Source organism: Crocodylus siamensis, chromosome 6 (genome assembly GCF_052110815.1).
Source record: "Crocodylus siamensis isolate JL-2025a chromosome 6, ASM5211081v1, whole genome shotgun sequence".
NCBI classification, from domain to species: Eukaryota; Metazoa; Chordata; order Crocodylia; family Crocodylidae; genus Crocodylus; species Crocodylus siamensis.
In genome coordinates this window covers 28,844,246-28,867,288 of record NC_143400.1, presented here as the reverse complement: position 1 = coordinate 28,867,288, position 23,043 = coordinate 28,844,246, and the positions used below count along the sequence as shown (strand labels likewise).

The window sequence follows — 23,043 nt, the reverse complement described above, 5'->3', positions numbered from 1 at the left end:
GAGGTCTAGCTGAGAACTGAGATGAAAATCTGTCTAGGAGCAGAACTCTCAGATCCAAAGATCCCCCAAATTTTGCCAGTGCTCGAACTTCAGGTGCAGCTTTAGCCCCATCTTTTCATTCCAACCTGAGACGCACAGAGAAAAGGGTCAACAGTGTGAGAGGATCTTCAATTACAGAGTAGATGCTACATATGCTAAAAATGCCATCTCATGCTTCACAACTTTGCCGTCACTTCCCATCTCTGCACATGTCTGGAGCGATCACTAAGTACCACAGTTATTCAATTGTTACTAATACTGTTCTGATTTAATTTCAGGCAAGTGAACAGATTTACTATGAAAATGTTCTAGGTAAGAGAGAACTGCTTGAGTTATTAACTGTCCTTCCCTGCTGCACGTCCCCCACTCCCCCTTCTCTTTATATTTTCATAGATTTCATAGACATAGGGCTGGAAGGGATCTCACGAGAGCATCAGGTCCAGCCCCCTGCCCAAAGGGCAGGAAATCAGCAGGGGTCAGATCACCCCAGCAAGATAAGCATCCATATCTTGCTTATGTGCTTGACTTCTGTCCAGGACCCACGCTCCTGTTCAGGAAAAGGTTGTGACTAATCCCTTTTACAAGAATTCAGAATACAATGACATGTCCTAAAGAGGGCAGGGCAGAACTGTAAGGCACTAGACCTATACCTTGAATATGTTTTATATAAAAACAACAAAGAGGCTTGTTCATGAAAAGATGTAGATTGTTGCTCAGTGGGATTTTTCAGAGATGCTTGGGTACCTAATTCTCCATGCTCTATCTCCACCTTTTTGTGTGGCTTCTGTCAAATATTTCATCATCACTAGAAATCTTGAGATGTTGTTCAAGTTCCACTTCGCTTTTCAAGAATCAATTAATAACCCTAATCATAACAGTCCAGTTATTTGTCATTGGCAGTTTTCAGAATATCCTTGGTTTCTCCACAGCAAAATAGCTCACAACATATTCTTTTCCCATTTGAAAACCAAACATTTGAAAAAAAAAAATTGAAGTGCAGTTTCATTGTTCATGTGTAATCCAGGACATCAGAGCTCTTTCAGATTTTGAGCAATGTGCTGTTGCCAGAAATTTAAATTAATCGTAAATTAATCATTGCTGCTGTAAATTTACAGTAATAAAAAAGAGCCCCTGTGCTACAGTCAATACAGTAAAGGATGATTCCAGTCTTCCTGTCATAACTCTACTACCAGTAAATAAGATGTGAAAGGACAAGGAAAAATTAAAAGAATTTAAATCATTTTTCTACCAAAATCTTATTAAATATCAACTCAGCCTTTGTAGCATAAATGGAATGTCTCCCTGGGTTTTGAGAATTGATAGATAGCATCAATAAAACAGGAAACAACTGGAAATGCTTTTAAGAAGTTTGTAAATACTGCCATACTTTCAGTCAAACTATTAGGTTGAACTACTGTAATATTTATAATAAGCTGCCAGGTTAGAATGACTGAGTCATTTCTGTAATGAGCAGAAGATAAGTGCCTAGAAAATAGATGCATGCAAGAAACAGATGGTATTTAGAACTGGCAAAAAAAATTTATCATCGACATTTGGGGCTTTTTAAGTGTGGGTTGTTAACAGGGGAGCTTTTATCAAGTAAGAAATGTAACACCTGTGTTCCTCTTAAGCCTGCAGGTAGCTCATTAATTGGGTGTTGTGTTCATCCATGTAGTACTCGGTGCCCTTAAATCCTCTTTGTTCAAGAAGTTTGTTTGTTTAGGTTACAGAACTGCAAGTGTCATCATTGCGCTAACAGATGGTGAACTCCACGAGGATCTCTTCTTTTATGCAGAGCGAGAGGTAAAAAGATTTTCAGTCCAAGCTCTTGAGATAGCAGGTATCAAAGTGTCTGTCTTTGCTGCCAAAAAAATAAAGGATACTTAGGCAAAGGATTGTTTTACCACCAAGGAAGTTCTCAAAATTAATTTAAATTTATATGTTCCTAAGGCTAAACATGAGTGGAAACAACTTGAAGACTTTAGGTTATAATAATGCTCTTTCTAAAGCAAAAAAGCACAGTGCCAAGAGTGGTTCTTGAGCTCAGTTGGACTCTGATGGACTGGACAATTTAGTGTAGAAGTGAGAAAGGAAGACCCAATGGACCAGTATTTTAGGGGTTAAACCTTAAAGAAGGATCAGGTTACATTTGATTTTAAAAAGCAAGCAAAGCATTAGGGATTTTCACTTCTCTCCCATATCCAAAACATCATTAGGTTAACATACCTCATAGATTATTTATTAAATAAGGTAAAATTCAGCACTGAAACAGGCACAAGAAGTGCTCGTATTGTTAATATGCCTGGTTGATAGCGACAGCGATGTTGCTAGGGAGGGCTGCACTAATTCCACTCAAGATGCTGTAAAATATAAATTATAATAAATTGGACCTGGAATGAACTATTAAATAGGATCTGGTTTTGGTATGCGTGCAACTTTTTAACGATTATCCTTCCAACAAAGTGTAAGTTTAAATCCAATAACAATAAAAAGGATCACTATATTGTAGTGTGAAAAACAAAATTGCTGAAACATGAATCCTTGCCAAAAATATACCATTCCAAATCCCTAAAGTTCAGCTCCAACTTCCCTGGGGATCTTTGATTTCAGAGTGAAAACAAGTTTGTTTTAAGAGACGAATGAAGAAAATTCTCTGAAGAGAAATTCATCAAGAGGGGAGGTCAGAAGTTTTACATGTGTTTTGTTTGAGGGAGGTACAGGCAATAAGGTATTGGATTTTAGCCTTGCAATACAAGTCGCTTTACTTCTGTGTACTTGGCTCTCCTTACTGTAAAACGAGGATAATGTTGTTTGCTGTTTGTAATACGTACTGATACTTGTAAATCAGAACTGCTATAATCTGGTGCAAGTGGACTTCCATGGGAGAGGGGGGATCAGGTTCTCAAGGACCTGGGTATTACAACTGGCATAAAATTTGATGAAACAATTGTATGAAGGATAAAAATGTACAATGGAGGATTTAACGCATAATACCGCTGATTTATGAACATTGAAGGTGACATTTAAACATGCATCTATTAAAGTTATTACCATAGTTTGTATATAAAAAATGTGTATAAACTATAGGTTGCTGACCCAATAGGCATGGCTCAAAATACTTTAAAACTTAATTTTGTCCAAAAATTATGTAGCCTTTTTCTCTCCCATTCTCTGTGATGCTAGAAATAATTAAGTGCTAAACGCTTCCTGCCTGGTGGTCAGCAGAGATGTATTAAAAAAAGATTCAATTTTTTTTTCAGCTTATCAATTGTACTTAGGCATTATGTAAACTTTGAGGGCACATGTCAAATTGAAATGGCTGCACATTGGATTTATTGGGTGAAAGAACAAATAGTGTATCATTTTTCCTATCCAAGCAAGCATCCACAGCTGTAGCAACAGGTACATTTTTGCTACCTGAATTTAAGACTACAATTACTCTCATGGTTTTAGTCTACCCTTTTTTCATGCTCCCAATTGTTGATTTTGAGTAGAGTTCTGCTCCCAACATTGCAGCAGGATTAGAGCATTAAACATGCAACACAAAATGCACCATAATCTGCATCCCTAATGGGCATATCTCTGTTGTTCCAGGCTAATCGATCAAGAGACCTGGGAGCAACAGTGTACTGTGTTGGAGTCAAAGATTTCAATGAAACTCAGGTAAATGAGTCGTAACCTTCTTAGGCATTTAGCAAAGGTGGACTAGATGGCCAATGTCCCAGTGTTTTATAGAAAAGTGAAATTCGCTACTGCTGCAGAAGCTTTTGGCATTCATGAAGAGAAAGCCTTTCTTCCTGACTTTTAGAGGTGATCATGAAAAGCCCTGAAGCATGGGATTGCCCCAAACCTGCCACGCTGCAGAACAGTTATCTCTGTAACTCGACATTTTATATTATAGAGTTCTACCACTAATTAAGCATTTGCACATTACCAAAATGAAGCATTTCCACGTTTCTGAATAAATCCATTTTCTGAATTCCCATTCTTTGGTGAATTTAAAAAATAAGCTCTCTTCCTTTTGATTTGGACTGAAAGGAAAAATGACAATTTCCTACAGAACTATTTCCTACAGGAAATTTCACTTTCCAGTGCAGCTTTTGGGTTACTGGTAGACTCGGTGATGCTCCTGATCATTCAAAACTGAGTCCATCCTGGCAGAAAACTAACTGTAGAGGAGACGACATTTCCTTGTTCTGTTATAGATTTGCAGAGCATTTCTACTTTGAGCTCATAGTGAAATACTGTGTGACTTTAAAAAATGCCCCACAGAGTTCTGTATAGATACCTGTGGGGGGAAAAAACCCACTGAATGTTGTACAGCTCTAAAAGCAACCCACCGGATCTGCTGATGGGACTGGGAAGCAACGTAAATTGGGCTACATCCTCCAAAATATGGGTTTATTTGGATCCCGGGCTATCATTTAGGTCTCATAGTGGACATCTGATGACGCAAGAAAACAAAACGTCTGTAGTAAGATGGGGAATGCGGGTCCCACTTTGCACTGGGAATATCTGTACCTGTGTAGCTGTGCCACTGTAGAGTCTTAATGAAAGTGTCTTACTGTAACAGTTTTACAACAGCCTGCCCAGTGCGCAAGATGTTTGCCCTAGAAGCATGTACTGCTTTACTCACTGGACTTGCAAAAATCTGTGGTATAGAGAAGTTCCATAACACGACAAAGGAAGAAAAAAACGGGGCAAGTTGGGGGTGGGGGGAAGAGCTTTAGGGGTTGTAAGCTTGAAGCCCCCAAGATAACCACAGCTTGAAGCCATCGAGGCATCAGAGAGATTAAGTAGAGTTTGATGATAAAACCCCGTTGTTACTTGAAACCCCAGAAGGCTCTAGAAGCCAGACCAGAGGGAATGAATTCCGGAAACTATAAACATCCACCAATATACTGTAACTGCTGTATCTTGGCCTGCGATCAGTATGCAGCTTTTCTAACCCAGCCCCCTAGTGCATGGGAGACAGTGGCTGGGAATATTCCCTCTAGGCACAAATCAAGTGGGGGCAGGAGGGGCTTTTTGTGTCTGGCACTGAGGGGAGAGCATTTATTTTAAAGTCCTCTCTAAGTGGGTATTTTTTATATCTCTAACTGATTGCCAGGAGCTGGAAGGGTGGGGCCTGCTGGGTTTTGGGAGGAATGTGTGGCAAGTAAGGCTGCCTTCAATTTGCATTACTGCAGGAAAGGCCAAGCGCAGGCCTGCTGAGTGATGTTACCCCTGCCATTCAAGGGAATTGCTAAAACAAATGTCAGCCTCGCAGCAGTAAAATTTGATTCTGCACCAGCTGATGCATGGAGAGCTCATTATCCCTGAACTGTTCTCACCGATCACCTTAACCCTTAGCACACTGACGATGAACAAATCGGTCTTAAGCTCTTCTGATTCTCAGTTCCTCTCTTCCCAAACATGTGAGGCCCCAAACTGTCCTTCTGGTACTTGTTTGCTGCTCTTGCCACCTACACATTCTCCCATTGAGCCCCAGGCACCTGAACCTGCCAGATGCAAGACAGAGGGGGGATGATGCCTTCTACCCCAATTGGGAGATTATTGGTTTTTATGGGCAGGTCTCTGCACAGAGAAGTACGGAGGCAGGGATGTAGCTTCTAAGCGTGGGAATGTCTCCATCTTTAAGAAGGCTGCTCACATGCTTGAAGTTCTTCTGCATGTGCTTGTGGGCTTTGCTGACTTGGTTCTGACAGTGCCACTCAGAGGCACTGGGTTTAATTCCTAGGATGTGCCATATCCTGCCTCGCATCCAGGAACCATCTCTGGTTCCCAGCACTGCCTAGGCTCAAAGTGCAAACTGTTAAGAAATTGGAGAAACAATACAGCATGTTAGCAAGCCACACTCTGTCCAGTGCTTAAGATATTTATTTTATTTATTTTGATTTTATCGTGTCCAGGAACAACCTCCGATTCCCAGAACTGCCCTTTAAAATTAACTAGGTTCAAAATGCAAACCGTTAGATAATTGGAGAAACATTACAGTGTGTTAGCAAGCCACGCTCTGTCCAGTGCTTAAGATACGTATTTTGACGTGTAAGTGGATTTAACGAAAGAGCTCTTCTCATTTTGCTGTCTATTGGCTAATTTATCCCATGTTTACTTTTTCATTTTTTTTAACTGTTATTTTTTGCTGCTCTGTCAGCTGGCTCGAATTGCTGACAGCAAGGATCATGTCTTTCCTGTGAATGATGGATTTGAAGCACTGCAAGGGATCATAGACTCTGTAAGTATTAATCCTGGGATTGCTTGTGTGTATATTTGTACATCTGAAGCAGAGGATTTTATTACTCTTTTCTGCTCAATAGTCGCCACCACTTTTTATAATTTTTCTTCGCTATAGTCCGATGGTGACTTTGACCCTGTTTTTCTTGTACGAATGTTTCTATGGTGAAATTACCTGGTCACATATTAGAACTGGGCATCAACGAACAGAAACAAATACATAAATTACATTCTCCTCTCTTTTGGCCATAGCCTCTCCCCTGCACAAGGATCTAATTGCAAGTTTCACAGTACACACTAGTTCTGGTGCCCCTGTTGGCTGCAAGAATTACTTAGCACAAAATTCCAGAGAGATGAGCAGCAGCTACCGCAAGTGTTGCTACCATCATTTTGCACATGAAATAACTCAATGGGCGGAGGGGAAGGATTAAGGTCACATGCTGGGTGAATGGCAGAGGAGCAAATAGCTCTCCTGTCCTCCTGGTCCACATTAGGACACTTCCCTTCCTGGAAAGAACAAGGCCTCTGTTCTGCTTCTCCACCTTCTGCATGTTCAGTATCCTTTTGTCTTGGCAACTCTACTGCACCACTCCTTGACTTTTTGACTCTGTGTAATATCCCGTTCTTCAGCACAGCTCTGTGTTATGCAACTGCCTAGATACTTGACTTAAAACTACACCAGAGAGAGCACTAGAAATGATCATTATTTCTCCTCTTCACTAAAGAAGCTGCAGCAGTGAGGTGATGGGAAAACAATAATATTACTGGCTGTCTTGGACTCCTACAAAGCCAGCCGTCTTCTCTTGGAAGTTCTCGGTCTCTTAAACAGCCCATTTCTCTTCAGGGCTGGGATTTTCTGCATAGCAGTGTTATGAAGCAGTTAAGGATACAAAATGTGCCAAGAGGGTTGTGATAGTGCAGACCCTAGTACCAAGAATGGCAAGAGTGTGGGTTCCTGGGGTAAAGTAGAGCTAGTAGCAGACAGTAGTGCACACCACAGACAAATGTACAGGCCCCAGCTCCACCTGCCTTGGTTTAGAATTAGGATTAGAGTTGGGTTCACAGCTCCAGTGGTTCTCTGAGCACTTTCTGTCTGACTTGAGGCCAGAACAGAAGAGCAGAACTAGGAGACTGTATTCTCCATTATCAAATAACAGAGTGAAAAATATTCCAAGTATCCTCCTGGAAATGGCCTATTTTTGGATCATTTGGGATTATTTTCCTCCTTTGCTCACTTGTAGCCCATTACTATTCAAACTGTGTTTCCCACAGCTACGAGAGAGACGGGGAATCCTTTTAGAGGTGTGTCGGGAGGTGGGGAGAGGGGAGGGTGTTATCCATTTAGCATGGCCTTTTTTGTTGTTGATACGAACCTGGAACAAATGGGCTGGATTCTGCTCTGGGCTAGGAAAGTCAGGTTTGCAAAGAGGATCTCAGATTTCTGTGTTTAGGGTAGTTACATGCTATCCTGACCGCATAATATCAAGCAAAAACTGTTCCCTCTGGGACATGCTTTATTTTCCATAGCACTTTTACTTGTAGGAAAAATTTGATCCTATAGCTATTACTGGTTTTCCTGACATTCTGAAAACATGGGGCTACTGCCCCAAATTCTCTTAGACTATCAGGTGTTGTGTGTCATATTGGAAAAACAAAAAAAACAAAAAATGAGTCTTGGGTCTCGGCCTTGCACTGTCTTTGCCAGCTGCCTTTAATGAAATCCAGAAGCAGCTCTCTGACTCTATATGGTTGTATGTAATAAAATCTGAAGACTTCAGACTTTTGGGGAGTCTTATTCAGAACTAAATCAGTTGACTGCTGTTGAATTTACCAGCTGTAACTGAGCAGAGTCTCCAGAAAGTGCAGCACTTCCAGGACCATATTTGTAGTGGGTTTGTGAGTAGAGGACAACAGTGTATCTGCAAGATCAGAATGGATTTTCTGTAAGAAATGTATGCTTTTTGGTCACTGGTGCATCAAAAGAAGCTCCATCAACATTGCCTGCAGAAGATCCTCCAAATCCAGTGGGAAGACAGGATTAGCACCAAGATTAGCATTCTCCTACATGCAAACACAATGAGTATTGAGGCAATGATCATCTGACACCAGACTTCCAAACCAATTTTTCTTCTCGCAGCTCAGCCAAGGCATACGCTCAAGAGGAAGGCAGAGAAAGCACTTCAGGGACATCCTCAAGGCCAGCCTAAAATAATACAACATTAATGTCAACTCACGAGAGACTATTGCCCAGGAGGAAGAGTCTGCGGCAGGGATCTCAGTACTTTGAAACCTCACAGCACCAACAGGAGATGGAAAAGTGGGAGCGGCAGAAACACCATGTCACAGACCAAATCAAGAATCTAGCACCACCCACCCTGCACAGAAACACATGTCCGAGCTGCAGTAAAATCTGTTGATCCCAGATAGGCCTCATCAGCCATCTTCAGATGCACATGTAGCAGGCTCACCTTTCATAGCTTGGGTTGAGTCCCAGGCTTGAGAGCCTGCTGTTCTTGATTGGTGGAGCCCATCCACCAATCAGGATGCAGCAAGAGAAATAAAATCATGCCCCTTTCCTGAGGGGAGGGGGAGAACCTGATTGAAGACTGCAACACTGTCAGGTTGGAGAACTTCAGGGGCGGAGCCTTGGAGCGTATAAAAGGAGCTGCTGCCCTCCATGAGGGGCCAATGTGGCGAGGGACTCGAGAAGAGTGGAGCCAAGAACAGCTGGGGAGCTCTCCCCCAGCGGGCAATAGGCCCAAGGCTCCTGAAGCCGCCACTGGAGGAGCAGCCCTGGGAACGGTGCGAGACCGCTTGGGCTGTTGACAGCACACGGGGATGGTGCAGGGAGGCCCGGCCCTGGGAGTGGTGTGAGACTGCTCGGGCCCATCATGGTGCGCGGTTCGGTGCGTGGAGCCCAGGCAAGCAGTGGCTCGAGCCTGCAACTCTGGCATGGGCAGTGGGCCACACGGTGCGTGGAGCACCGCACAGGGCAAGGGCCTTGGGGGCTTCAGTGAGGTGGCTCAGGCCGCATCTCCCAGCAAGCAGCCAGGTCCCACAGTGTACAGGGTGGCGCATGGGCCCGACCTTGGAAGCCAGGGAGCAGCGGAGGCTGTTTGGGTTAGCCACCCGGCGTGAGGATGAATGGACAGAGCCTGAAGGGCCCAGCCTGGGCTAAAAGACCCCTTGGTGCTGAAGCCAGGGCAAGGGGAAATAGTAGTGCTGCAGCGTGAAGCCAGCAGCAGTGGTGCAGCCGCTGAGAGGAGCTGAGCCCTGGGTGCACAGAACGGGGCACAGGGTGAGGAGGAGCCCAGTGGCGCAAGAGAGGCCTGGAGAGGCGCTTCAGCAGAGGTGACCCCATCGTGCTGCACCCTAACCATCACCACCTGAGGGAGCGTGAGTCATTGGGCCCTTGGGTCCCACAGGGGAAAGATGTTTGGGGCGGGCAAACCCAGAGAAGGGGCTGGGTGAGCATCCCCCTGCCTAGTCAAGGCCTTAAGGGGAGAGGCCCCTGGTGCTTCCTGGGCACCCCCCAAGGGACCCCATTGGAAGGAGAACTATCTCTTGCCATGGGTCAGGGACTATATTAAGGAATAGGTGTTATTACAATTGTTCCTGTTTACGCCTTATATTTTGTAATTGAAATGTTGTATTGTGTTGATGCTGCTGAAACTGTTTTATTGTGATGGGTAAATAGTGTTATTTAGGATTTGACCTTGGTTAATGTTCACTGTGTAAATATATGTATATGATATTTAGCTTTATGCTTATGTATATTATAACTCAATAAATTGTATATAGTTAAGAATTTTGGGCTTGGGCTAACTCTGTAGATGAAAGAGGGATCTGCTCGAAATTCTGGCATCCCTCTCACAGTACCCCCTCCTGCCTACACATCCCATCCACTTGTGAACAGGGCACACCCTTGGGTGTACCCAGGTTACACACAGATAAGACAGTCGTGAAAGACCATCATCCCCAACTGTGAGGGATTGCCAAAGCAGAGCATCCAGAAGTGATTTTGTCGCTTTCAATGGGGCATTCACATGACAGCAGCAGCAGGTGGAGTGGAAAAGCAGTAGCAAAAAAACATGCTACACCATGACCAGCTACCTGCAAAAGGAAGGAGTTAGAATCCTGCTACAAAGAAGAAGGGGCATCAGTCGCTTGCAGAACAGCTGTACTGTCTGCTGCTAAGTAGGAAAGGAAGGGTTTTGTTTTTTCCTTTGCAAAGCAGACCCTTTGAGTTTGAAACAAAGAAGCATGGCACACCTGCTCATGAAAGAGAGCATACGTCTGTCCTCCATAGTGCAGCCTTTGCCATTCCAGCAGGGCTAATTACCCTAGATAGAGCTTCACACTTATGCATCTACATTTCTTCTGATATCTGACTGAGCTAGAGTGGGTACCTGCCCATAGCACCAGTGGATCTTGGATGACTGGCAGCCAGAAACTCACCTTTTAATCATATCTGCAAGATGGTGCCTTTTGCAGCATGGCAAGGGCACCTAACCATGGGCAGAAGCTCTGGTTCAGGAGTCGCACCAAGACCATAGTCCAAGCAGAGAAAGGGAGACAAAAATGAAATGGTGCAACCTGGGAGGAGTGCAGACTTGGTGCAAAACTCCAAAGTGTACCTGGGGAAAAGGAATGACCACCTCCCTCCCACACAGCTCCCCAGTACACAGTCAAGCTGTTCACACTGGGCTCTAGGGAACATTTTAATAATGCTGAAAATCAAGACACACACTTACGTAACAGAAAATCCTCAAAGATGTCTGCAATTCCCTTTAAAGTTGAGGAAGCCAAAGATGCCCAGGACCATGCTATTTTGAGCCCTTTTGGGCTTCCTATTCTCTCCCTTCAGTTATGGATGAGATGATCATTAAGAGAACCAGTCGCCTTCTCGCTCTTGATATCCCTGATGAAACAAAGACTGAAAAGGCCTGTGTAATGAGGGTTTTGAGCTTGTAAGAAGGGGTGGGAATAGGGGGGAAAGCACCTGGTCTCTTTGAGCTGGAAAGCAATTTTGTAGAAAGTGCTTTATAGCTTTCTTTGTTACTGCAGTTTCCATGGGGAACATCTACAGATCATAACACATCAATTTAGAGCAAATGGAGCAAGTCCTTGAGCGAGAACCTGAAACATGAGTCTATCGGGAGCTCAGAATGTCTTTGTCTGTTTGGAGAGTGTTGCAGGCAGAAATGCGAAACAACGTGAAAGTCAGGAGGAGACACCACCACCTCTTCCTGTACAGCTGTAACCAAAACCATTCAGTAAAACAGCTCTGGCTCTCCTTGTACAAGCCAAAAGTTCATTTCAGACATGGGAAGGATCACAGAGAATGGAAACAAACCAACCATACAAATCCTGTGCGTGAGCATTAGGGAGGCAGCTGGCAGTACTGGAAGCAGGAAGAGAATAGATTTGCTTGCATCTTTCACTACATTTGGAAGAGATTTCAACAATTTGTATCTTTGATGGATTGACACCCTAATGTAAAATACTCATGTCTTTCAATCACCTGCTAATTCATTGTATTTTCCTGTCATCCTATCGTAAGATATGTAAAAAGACAGAACATGGGAAGAGCAGTTAAAAGCACATCTCAACCCTTACATTTGGTCTGCCAGTATGTCATATGTTTGCAATAGGAAACTTTAAGGTGGAACACATTTTTCTCCCAGTATTCTTTTATGGGTACAAGCCAAGGACAAATTCTACTCTACTGAGTTCACCCTGCAGGTGCATGCCAAGAACCAAAGCCACCTTGTTTGGTGTAAAAAAGAAAATAAAAAAAAGTGTCTTGGGATTTCTCTGCACCATATCCGTGCTGCTCATGGGACTGCCACCAAGCAGGGTTCCCTATTCACTCACTCCCTGGAAATGAGTTTTTTCAAAAATCTAGTTGGTCTAATAAAACTTTTTTCAAAAATATAGTTCATCTAATAAAAAAATACCACCTCTACCACAAGTTCTGGTTCCCTGGAAATGAGGCATTGTAACTAACTGCCTTAGAGTAGTCCCAGCACATGTCCTAGCACCGTTCTCAGGCACTCACTTGGGCGTGCTTCTTAGAATATGCCCAGGGTTGCTCGAGTGGGTGAGGTGAGCTGCTCATCAGCCTTCCAGGATACAGCATGGATGTGAAGTAGACATGCCCTTTCTCTTTCCTTGAGGTGATCATGCGATTTTTGCAGCCAGCTCCCCATGTAGGGCTCTTAAATGGCTCATGCTAATGTTGACAATGCTTCTATCAGCATCATGTATGCAGCTAAGTTGAGAGAGACCTGGTTATGCAGCCTGCAACACAGATTTCCTAAGTATACAAAATCTGGGGGCTGCCCAAACTTTCACATGATGTTCGAGAAGATCTTTTTCATACATAAAGAGCAGTTGCCTATCTTACATTTCTAGTTCATTTTCTGTGTGGTCATGCTTTATGATCGCTCTTTTCTTCCCACCCCCAAATCCATCTCTCCAATTTTTTTCTTCCTATTCAGCCAATGCTACCAATGCTGGAGAGGGGAAGTACTGTGTAAATAAAATAAATTAATTAGTGTTTTATAATTATCTACAGATTTGGCTTTGCAGCATTTCGCAGAAGCTTTAGATAATCAGTACCTCCACTTAAGACTGAAGGTCATTCACACTAATATAGACAGACAGTAATTTTCTGCTACTTATCCATGTCCTGTTTGCTCATTAAAAGCTCCCAACTCAATAGAAGCCCAGTTAATAATAATAAAGAAGTCCGGCTGCTGTAGTGAAGAAACGTGGCTTAACATGGCACCTGATGACCTAGGGCAAGCCTCAATATTTATAACTGTATCATGCAGCCATACAAATGTGTTATACTTAGCACTGTCCAAACTGGCTACAAATAGTAGCTTAATAAGCTTCACAGTATCCTGTTGAGTGTGCAGCATGAGCAGTATTCCTATGGTGCATGCTGGAAGACCGAAGCAGTGAAACTAAACTTTCACTTCCATGGTGTTATCCCAACAAGAACGTGATTTAACTATGATGTCTGTAGAGCAGGCGTGGAATTAAGTCAAGGCAAAAGGACCAAATGCCACTCGGCAGATCCCAGAGTAAATGCGAAGTGGAACCAGCAGGTCATCGCCTGAATGCTGGGCTGGATTGGTCATGAGAACAGAATTCAGTGGTCGGCTTGGCCCACTGAGTGCACAGTAGGAGTGATTCATAGATGCTTGGCTTGGAAACCAACTGAATGATCTCCTATGCTATTTCTTTGCCGCTCCAGTGTAGTTCAGCAGTGTACAGGTTCCTTGACTGGTATCACTTTCCACCATGCAAAAAGGGTAGGAAAGAGTTCCTGTTGAAATCATTACCTAATACTGACAGGACTTTATTAACAATGTTAGACTTCTAAGAATGTAGGCATTTTATAATTATTAAAAAAATTAAAAAATGTAAGAAATATTGTGAAGCCACAAGGACCAGATTTTTTAAAACTCTTGCTCACTGAAGCTGGCTAAAGTATGATAGGTTTTAAAACAACTGAATACAGGTTACAGATGAAAACTAATATTTGTTCTGTGCATTTAAAAAAAATATGTTTTAAAATCTTTGGTGAAAATATTATGCCAAATTTTACGTTTTTGATGCTTTGTTGTTTCTTTTTTCTCTTCCAACCTCTCTCCCATTTTGCTGCTAAAAAGGATTAAGAAAATGGAAAAAATGCTAACCAAATAAAACAGGTTAAAAAAGATTTTGGTTTTAAGTTCTACCGAAAGACATTAAGGAAAATTTGGGTGGAGGGAGGACAAATGTCCATGTGAAGTCTCCATTTCTGAAAGAGAGTCATTTTCAAGGGGAGAAAATCTGGAAAAATATCAGCCTCTCAGTTATTTGCATAAACTAGTAACTTCCTTCATGAATGGTCAGTGGGGCCAGGCCACATATGATACCCAGGAGCATGTAAATCTGATACGAGAGTATGGCTGTGGGATGGATGGGATAGCATTTAGGGTGGTATTCTGGCATGTAACATATTACAGCATCTAGTCTTTTTTTTCCTGAAACCACTTTGAATCCTTCTGATGCTTGTCAGTTGTACTCTTGACTGTAATTCCTGCTCTCACTCTCTCTCCCCGCTTTTCTCTCTCTCTTTCTGTGTTTCTCCTTGGCAGTTCCTGTTTCCATCTGGATGGCCTCTTTGCTCTAGCAAAGCTTCTCTTTCTTTTCACAAGCGCTGTCAGCAGCTCACATGGACCTGGTTCCTTCTGTCCCTTGGTATCCTTGCAGCCTCTGCCGTCACTACTTCTAAGTACAGTAACCAATAGGCTCTTCAAAAAAAGAAAAGAAAAAAAAAAGAGAAACCCAAACTATTCCATAGTTACATCTGCACCTTTTGCAATCAGGTATTTCTGATGCACAGATCAGCTTGCAATTGCAGCAAAATCCCAGATTGTCTATTTTCTTAACATAATTTACTGTATTCGGTGTAATTCTTTCCCTACAGATGGTTCAGTTTAAGGTTGGGAAAAATATTTTGCTGCTGGATTGAGTCTCAGTACTTGGCTGACACTTGCCGGCCTGTTGCAGCTGGCTAAAACTTGATCTGCTGAAGTGCAGCCTCCTTAAGGAACTGATCGAAAGTGCTGCTAAAGACCCACAACTCCTGGTTACAGCCTGTCCATATGGTGAGGGGACTACTCAGTGCAGACAGTGACGCACTGGTGTTAGGAGTGGTTTGGAAAGAACAGCTTGAACAATGTTAGCACAGCCTGTGAATGGTGATGTTCCCCACCTACTATATGAAGTTAGATGCAGTCAACTCAATTTTCCAATTGTTTGTATAGCTTGAAGCTTGTATTGGGTTGGTTAAATCAGTGCAGAAGTCCCTGCATACATATTATTTCATAGAATCATAGACAGTGAGGGTTGGAAGGGACCTCAGGAGATCATCTAGTCCAAAGCTCTTGCTCAAAGCAGGACCATCTCCAACTAGATCATCCCAGCCAAATGTACATGAGTTTAGCTTAAACATAGTCCAAATTGACTTAAATTAAGATGATACAACCTTTCCTAAAGGTGAAATGAATGTATCCATACACCTCTTGATTTCAAGTTGTACCTTTCAGTACAGCTCTTCATGTCAACAAGTCATTAGCCTGTGGGCTGTCAAAGTTGAAAGGTTTTACCAGCATAGTTATGTTAATAGATCTATGGAAAAACAATTATGTAATTGTCCCAACAAAATTCCTAAAGCAGGTACATTGGTAAAATACCCTTGTGCTTATAGCAAGATAGCATGTACCTTGTGTTTACAGCAAATACTATAGTGTATTCTGTTTGAGTAACTCTTTTTAAGCTGCTACCTGATAATTCAGAATGAATGCCTTTCCCATTATAACTTATCAGCATTTTCCAGTATACTTCTAAGACTTCACTTACACCTGCAAACCGTTTTACAAAACAGAAAAGCTCTTAGGGTCAGATTCTCATTTGCATCAATCTAGCACTTGTAAAGAGATTTAAAAGTATATGTGATTTGCAGTACAAAGGGCTCTTTTAGGGTATATGAGAGGAAACGTTTCCAGAGTCTGGTGTTTTCTAGAATGGCATGTACTCCCTGAGAGGAGAGGATGTTGAGATACTTCATCATGTATCTTCTTTTTTTGTTTCCTGGCTTCCAGATTTTGAAGAAATCCTGCATTGAGATTCTTGCTGCAGAGCCTTCCAGTATATGTGCAGGGGGTAAGTTTAAAGCCATGTGGACTACTCCTCACTGTTTATCAAAGTAGTTGTCTCTGGCCACCCATCCTTTGTTCCTAACGAGCCTAGAAAGGTTCAACTGACTCAAGTTAAATCTTTTTTTTTTTTTTTTTTGGGGGGGGGATGACATTTCGATCAAAGATTGCTTTTCAGAATGAAGTATGCTTTTGTTATAAATTTTAGTCTCCATTATTTTAATGAAAAAATCCCATTTTTAATGAAATTACACTGAACAGGATTGTTGCAGCCAACCTTCGGCGCAGCACCAGTTGGATGTGGACAGTATGGGTGATTCTATCCTTCAGGTTTAGTGCTCACACAAGTGTAGATGAGTGAAATGCTTTACAACAGTGACCAGGAAGCTTTGAACTCAAGTCTCCTGTTCCAATGTCAGTTCCTCTGGCATCTAAATATTTCACATTCATGTTCCAAATTTAACCATTTTAAGATTATACAGGGCAGTTTTAAGGGACTAACTAAAACTGACAATCATAGAGGTACAGGCCTTGAGCTAAACAGTCAACAAAAGTGTAAAGGAAATGCTGAGGATGCTTAGAAGTGCTTGTCTACCGTGGTTATGGTTAGTAGGGCTGTGTGAAGCTTCGATCCCTGATTCAATTCAGCAGATTCAGCCCGATTTGGTGACCGAATCTCCAAATTGAATCAGAGGACACTTTAATCTCTCCGAATCAAATCAGAACCCTCCGAATTGATTAAGAGAGTCAGAAAGATTTGGAGATTCAGACATAGACACAGCTGTAAATGTTTTTTCTACATACCTCTAGGTAGCATGCGGCTCTTGAATGCTGCGATGCTGGGGCACATGGAGCATCCCACAGAAGTGCAGGGCATTCCCCAGTGCACTTGGCAGGAGACCCAGAAATGGACTAGAAACGCTTCTGGTCCACTTCCAGTTCTACTGGGGAGTGTGCAGGGAAGCCCCCCACACACTTCTGTGGGACGTTTCATCCACCCCAGCATCGTAGCAAACCATACTGATACCTTGAGGTATGTAGAAAAAACATTTAAAGCTGTGTCTGTGTCCGAATTGCTTATTCTCCAAATCAGCATCAAATCTTCAAATTTGGATTAATCTGAATCAAATCAGAGACAGTGATCCAAATCAATTAATCAAATCACTGTTCCTGATTCAGGCCGAATCCAAATCCGAATTGAATAGGGCTCGCTTTGTATACCCCTAATGCTTAGGATATAGTGCAGGTTTCTAAATACCAGATTTACAACTGTTGGAAGTGAACATAGTATTTCCCAGTTTGACAAAATCCAACCCCATCATGGAGCTTGAAAGCTGGTCCCAGCATCTTTGAGCTACTCTCTAGATGATTCCAGACCCAGCTGCTTCCCAGGAACTTGGCTCATTGTACAGACTGGATCCCAACTGCTTGTTTAATGCAGACCAGTTAACAAGGAAGAGGGGCCAGGATCAAAGCCAAAATGTGCAGAGCAACACAGTGATTCAGTGGTGAGCTCTGCCATTAGCTTTCCATTTCATAACTTCGTAGTTCAAATAAGAAAGTAAATTATTATTAGTTCTTTGTGTTTCCAGTTCAGAACTATTTATTCTACTCATGCTTCCTGAGTTTCCTATTATTGGAAAGACTGTACATCTGCCTTACAAGCAGTAAATGTATAAGCAAAGCCATAGGTCACCAAACTAAACATTGGCAGATAACTGAATACAGAACTTATCCTTGGTATTGTGATTTTTTACTTAATGCTGAGCTTCTCCTGAATTAGTTTGTCTAATAGTTACTAGTATTTATTTCCCCTCCCAGCTTCCCACTGAAAGAATTTTTTACTAAAAATGTGGACTGTATAGTGCACTATCGACTGTACAGTTATAGTCTTGTACTTGGAAAGAGGACCTTTCATTCAAAAGAACTACAAAGTAACTTAGTAAATGATATGCCAATAATATATGGGGATCTCTTCAGCTCTGAAATGGAGGTGATTTTAGGTTGGGCATTGCAAAAGTCTTGCCCGAGTATGGTAACAGTTCATAAAAGTTTTGGTTCCATTATGGGTCAATTTGTGCATATTTTATAAAAGGTTAATGCATACTGACGGGACCCTTCAGTAAATCATTGATCAGTGCCACAGACTGTTGTAGTGTCACATGGATCAAAAGGTTACTTAAAATAATGTTTCTAATAACCTATAACACTTTCTTATGTGCTCATAGGCACCTTATTACGGTCTCTGTAACTCTTGGAGCATCCATTCATCATATATTTAAGTAGACTTAATAGAAAGTACACATGAACTCTGTATCTAAATTAGCAGAAGAAGGAAAGGGTAGGGAGATGTTGCACAATTACTCAAGTTAGGATTTGGCAAGGAAGTGATGCTACCCTGAAAAATGCCTAGGGGTTCTTTACTGACCATGATTATTTATCTAGGATATCAAGCTTATGTCTCATTGGCAAGACAACACCAGTGTCATCCTGGGCATTGTTTCAGTAATAACATACAGAAACAGCAACAGAGCTGATTGGAGGGTAACTATTCTGATGTGCAGCAACTTTAGAGGTTTTGATATTTGTTTTTTTTTCCATAAACATTGAACCTTTTCACCAAAAACAGAACTGAGCTAAAATGTCCGTCCCCATCTCCCCCAGCATTGAATCCTGAGCTTTCTTGAGTCAGGCAGGAGGTGTAGGGTTAAGTGACTCACTTAAGAGGTGGGAAAACTAGGTTTGTATCCTTGTTCTCCCTGGGGTGTATTAGATAAGTCTGAATCGGGGTCAGTGCTGTCATCAGTAGATGCACTAGTTGGATATCAGGCATCCCAGTTTGACCAGTGCACTCCATTCCCCCCTCACCCTCACTGTTCAGCTATCAGCAGTAACTCTTAGGGGTGTGTGAAATGGGCTGTATTCAGTTCAGATTCAGCTCGCATCGGGGACAATGATTTGATTTGTTGATTTGGATTACTGTCCCCGATTCAATTCAGCCAAATCTGAATCTGAAGATTCAATGCTGATTTGGAGAATCAGCAATTCAGCCATAGATACAGCTTTAAATGTTTCTTCTACATACCTCAAGGTAGCAGGAGCACCTCGTGAACACTGAGATGTGGGGGCAGATGGAACATCCCACAGGAGTGCAGGGGTCCCCTGCATGCTTGGATGCAAACCCAGAAGTGGACCAGTAGTTCTGGGTCTGCCAGGGAGTGCGCAGGCCCCCTCCCCCCAGCTCTGTGGTTGGCCGTGGGGGGACCTCAGGTGCGCCCCACAGACCCAGGAGGCACCAGTCACTGAGCCAGGAAGGCACGGGAGGGACTCCCTGGCGAATCCGCTAGTGGACCAGAAGCACTTCTGGTCCACTTCTGGGTCTGCTGCCAAGCACACTGGGGAGTGCCCTGTGCTTCTGTGGGACACTCCATCCACCCCAGCATCGCAGTGTTGATGAGCTGCCTGCTATCTTGAGGTATGTAGAAAAAACATTTAGAGCTGTGCCTATGTCCAAATTGGAGAGATTTGGAAAGATTCAGCGAATCGATTCAGAGGGTTCCGATTCGATCTGGAGAGATTAAAGGGTCTCCTGATTCATAGTTTCATAGTTAGTAGGGTTGGAAGGGACCTGAGCAGATCATCAATTCTGACCCCCTACCATGGGCAGGAAAGAGTACTGGGGTCAAACGACCCCAGCAAGGTGATTATCCAGCCTCCTTTTGACGATCCCCAGGGTAGGAGCAAGCACCACTTCCCTTGGAAGTTGGTTCCAGACTCTAGCCCACCCTATGAAGTAGCGCCTCCTGATATCTAGCCTGAATCTACCCTCTGTCAGCTGTGACCGTTATTTCTGGTCACTCCTGGCGGTGCTCGGGGGAACAGGGTCTGTCCCAGTGCCTGCTGGTCTCCCTTGGCCAGTTTATAGACAGCCACCAGATCCCCCCTCAGCCTTCTCTTGTGGAGGCTGAACAGGTTCAGGTCCCATAGCCTCTCCTCGTAGGGCTTGCCCTGCTGCCCCCGATCATGTGAGTGGCCTCCTCTGGACCCTCTCCATGTTGTCCATATCCCTTCTGAAATTCGGCGCCAAGAACTGGACGCAGTACTCCAGCTGTGGCCTGACCAGTGCCGCATAGAGGGGGAGGATCACCTCCTTGGACCTGCTTGAGATGCATCTGTGGATGCATGACAAGTTACGGTTGGCCTTCCTGACTGCCTCCCCACATTGGCGTCCCATGTTCATCTTGGAATCAATAATGACTCCAAGATCTCTTTCTGCCTCTGCGCTGACGAGAAGGGAGTTCCCCAGCCTGTTGGTATGCTGCTGGTTCTTCCTCCCCAGGTGCAGTACCTTGTAATTGTTAGTACTGAAACCCATCCTATTCTCATCTGCCCATCCCTGTAACCTGTCCAGTTGGAGCCTGTCCCTCCCTTCTAGTGTGCCCACTTCTCCCCACATCTTAGCGTCATTCGTGAATTTGAACAAGGTGCTTTTCGGCCCCTCGTCCAAGTCACTGATGAAGATGTTGAACAGTGCAGGCCGGAGGACTGAGCCCTGGGGGACCCCACTGCCCACATTTCTCTGGGTCCAAAATGACCAGTCCACCACCACTCTCTGGGTGCAGCCCTCCAGCCAATTTGTGACCCATCTGACTGTAGGCATCAACACCACAGTCACCTAATTTTTTGATGAGAATAGGGTGAGAGACAATGTTGAAGGCCTTCCTAAACTCCAGAAATACTACATCCACCACAACACCTGCATCCCAAAATTTTGTGACCTGGCTGTAGAAGGCCACCAGGTTGGTCTGACAGGACCTGCCTCTAATGCACCCCTGTTGGTTGCCCCTAAGCATAATCTCCCCTGCTGGCCCCTCGCAGATGTGTTTTTAGATAATTTTCTCAAAGAGCTTCCCCAGGACCGAGGTAAGAGTAACGGGCCTATCGTTTCCTGGGCCCTCCTTCCTCCCTTTTTTGAAAATGGAGACCACATTGGCTCTTTTCCAATCCTCTGGCACCTTGCCAGAGCGCCACTAAAAAGCTGTGCCAGGGTACCACAGTGGGCTCTGCTAATTCCCTCAGCACCCTTGGGTGGCGATCATCTGGACCTGCTGATTTGAAGATGTCCAGTCCCACCAGAAGTTTCCTGACCAGGTCCTCTCTGACCCTGGGCCCGGCTGTGCCTCTCCTGAGTCCATCCAGGATTCCGGTGGGGGAGAAATCCTGGTCCCTGCTCAGAAATATGGAGGCAAAGAATTTGTTAAAGAGGTCAGCTTTGTCATCTGGTGCAACCACCTAATTGCCAAGTGTGTCCTGCAGGGGCCCCATGTTACCTGGTGCTTTCTTTTTACTCCCTATATATTTAAAAAAGGACTTCTTGTTGTCTTTGATCTGGGTCTCTACTCCTAGTTCTGTGTTCACCTTAGCCTTCCTAATAGCCCCCCTACAGTCTTGGGCAAAGGAGGTATAATCTTCCTTGATAATGGCCCCTACCTTCTATCGGGTGTGTACCTCCTTTTTATCTTTCAGATGATCCTGAATGCCTTTGGTGAGCCATGAGGGCTTTTGAACACTCTTGCCGCCTTTGACTCGCATTGGGATTGTTGTCCTTTGGGCTTGGAGGATTGTCTCCTTAAGGAATGACAGCTTATCTTGGACTCCCAACTTCCCTCCCCTCCGGGACCTCAGTGCCTCCCCAACTAATTTCCTTAATTCATTGAAATTGGCTCTCCTGAAGTCCAGGGCTGCTGCCTTGCTGCAGGCCTTTGACAACCTGCACTGGATGGTGAATTCCAGAAGGCGATGATTGCTACAGCCCAGGTGGTCAAGAACTCGCGGCCCCCTCACCAGGTTGTTGCCTGTGGCCAGGACCAAGTCCAGCAAGGCATTTCCCCTGGTGGGACTGTGCACCTCCTGGGTTGCATGGAGGTCCTGTATCTTGGCTAGGAACCTATGTAAGCAGTCAGACCTAACTTACTTCTCCTCCCAGCAGATGTTTAGGTAGTTTAGGTCACTGATGATGACCATGTCATCCCTTGACTTAACTGCCTCTGCGAGCTGACCTGAGAATTCCTGGTCCAGCTCTTCAGCCCTTAATTGGGCTGAATCAAATCAGGGACCGAAGCTTCGCACAGCCCTAGAAACTCTCCCTTCCGAAATCTGCTCTCTGTGCTGTTAGATTCAAATAAACATTGGAACATGATCATTCTTACTGAGGCTATTAATTATAATTCCAAGTTAGATCAGCAGGGCACTGTCTGTATGCTATGTTTTACTGTATTTCAAGTCCTGTATCCCAGGGCTTTAGATCTCTAGGGTCAGTCTTAAGGACTTTCCATTCCCCCACCCTCCAGAGCTTAGCACTGCTCCCCCGTTCTTCCTGAATGAGCTTGGACAATACACAATGGGATTGAAAGCCAGCCTCCTTGGCTAGATGTGATGGGATGGTCTGCAGCTGACCCTTATTGGCTCTAAGAGAATGGAGCCTGGACTGCAGCCCAGATTCCAGAACAAATGTGCTCCTTGGACAGCTCTAGTGCACAAGTCCCTTAGGGGTTGGGGTGGGGGGAAGGGTGGTCCTTGGGGGTGGGGGCAGTGTCTCCTGTAATAAATACATAAGGGAAAAAAAGCCCTTTGAATCAGAAGAAACTGGCTCAGTTCTGCTGCCAGGAATTTTCGAAAGGCAGAGAGGGCGTTTAGGACAGAGATTATGTTGTGATGCCCTGATTACTCAAGCATTTTCTCTGAGATAAATCATAAACATTTTCCCCACATGATCCACAGTGACTGAAAGACAAAGAAGGAAGGTGACAATAGGCAGGGAGAGGTGGTGCCTGGTGTCTGTCTGTACATCTCTCCTGCTGCAGCTGAAGATGTCAGTTCAATCTCAGAACTTCTTTCAGTATTTTCTATCCCAGTTTTGGGCTCCCAGGGCTGCCATCTTTTTCTATAATCTTTCTTTCCATACAGGACAAATTACTGATTGGCAGTTTTGGGATGTAGCTGGCAGTTTAATGTTGTAATACTTGTATGATAAATCACATATTATTTT

General features: G+C 43.8%; 1 protein-coding gene across 2 annotated transcripts in view; it reads left to right on the top strand.

Annotated features, from left to right (window-relative positions):
• Positions 1 to 23,043, top strand: part of ANTXR1 (ANTXR cell adhesion molecule 1) — a 155,151-nt gene that overhangs the window by 21,409 nt on the left and 110,699 nt on the right. For both annotated transcript variants that reach the window (XM_090051159.1, XM_090051158.1), the window contains exons 5-9: positions 318 to 351; positions 1,763 to 1,842; positions 3,634 to 3,702; positions 6,197 to 6,277; positions 15,942 to 16,002. In XM_090051159.1, the coding sequence (XP_089907285.1) occupies positions 318 to 351; positions 1,763 to 1,842; positions 3,634 to 3,702; positions 6,197 to 6,277; positions 15,942 to 16,002 (325 nt within the window). The remainder of the gene's footprint in view (positions 1 to 317; positions 352 to 1,762; positions 1,843 to 3,633; positions 3,703 to 6,196; positions 6,278 to 15,941; positions 16,003 to 23,043) is intronic.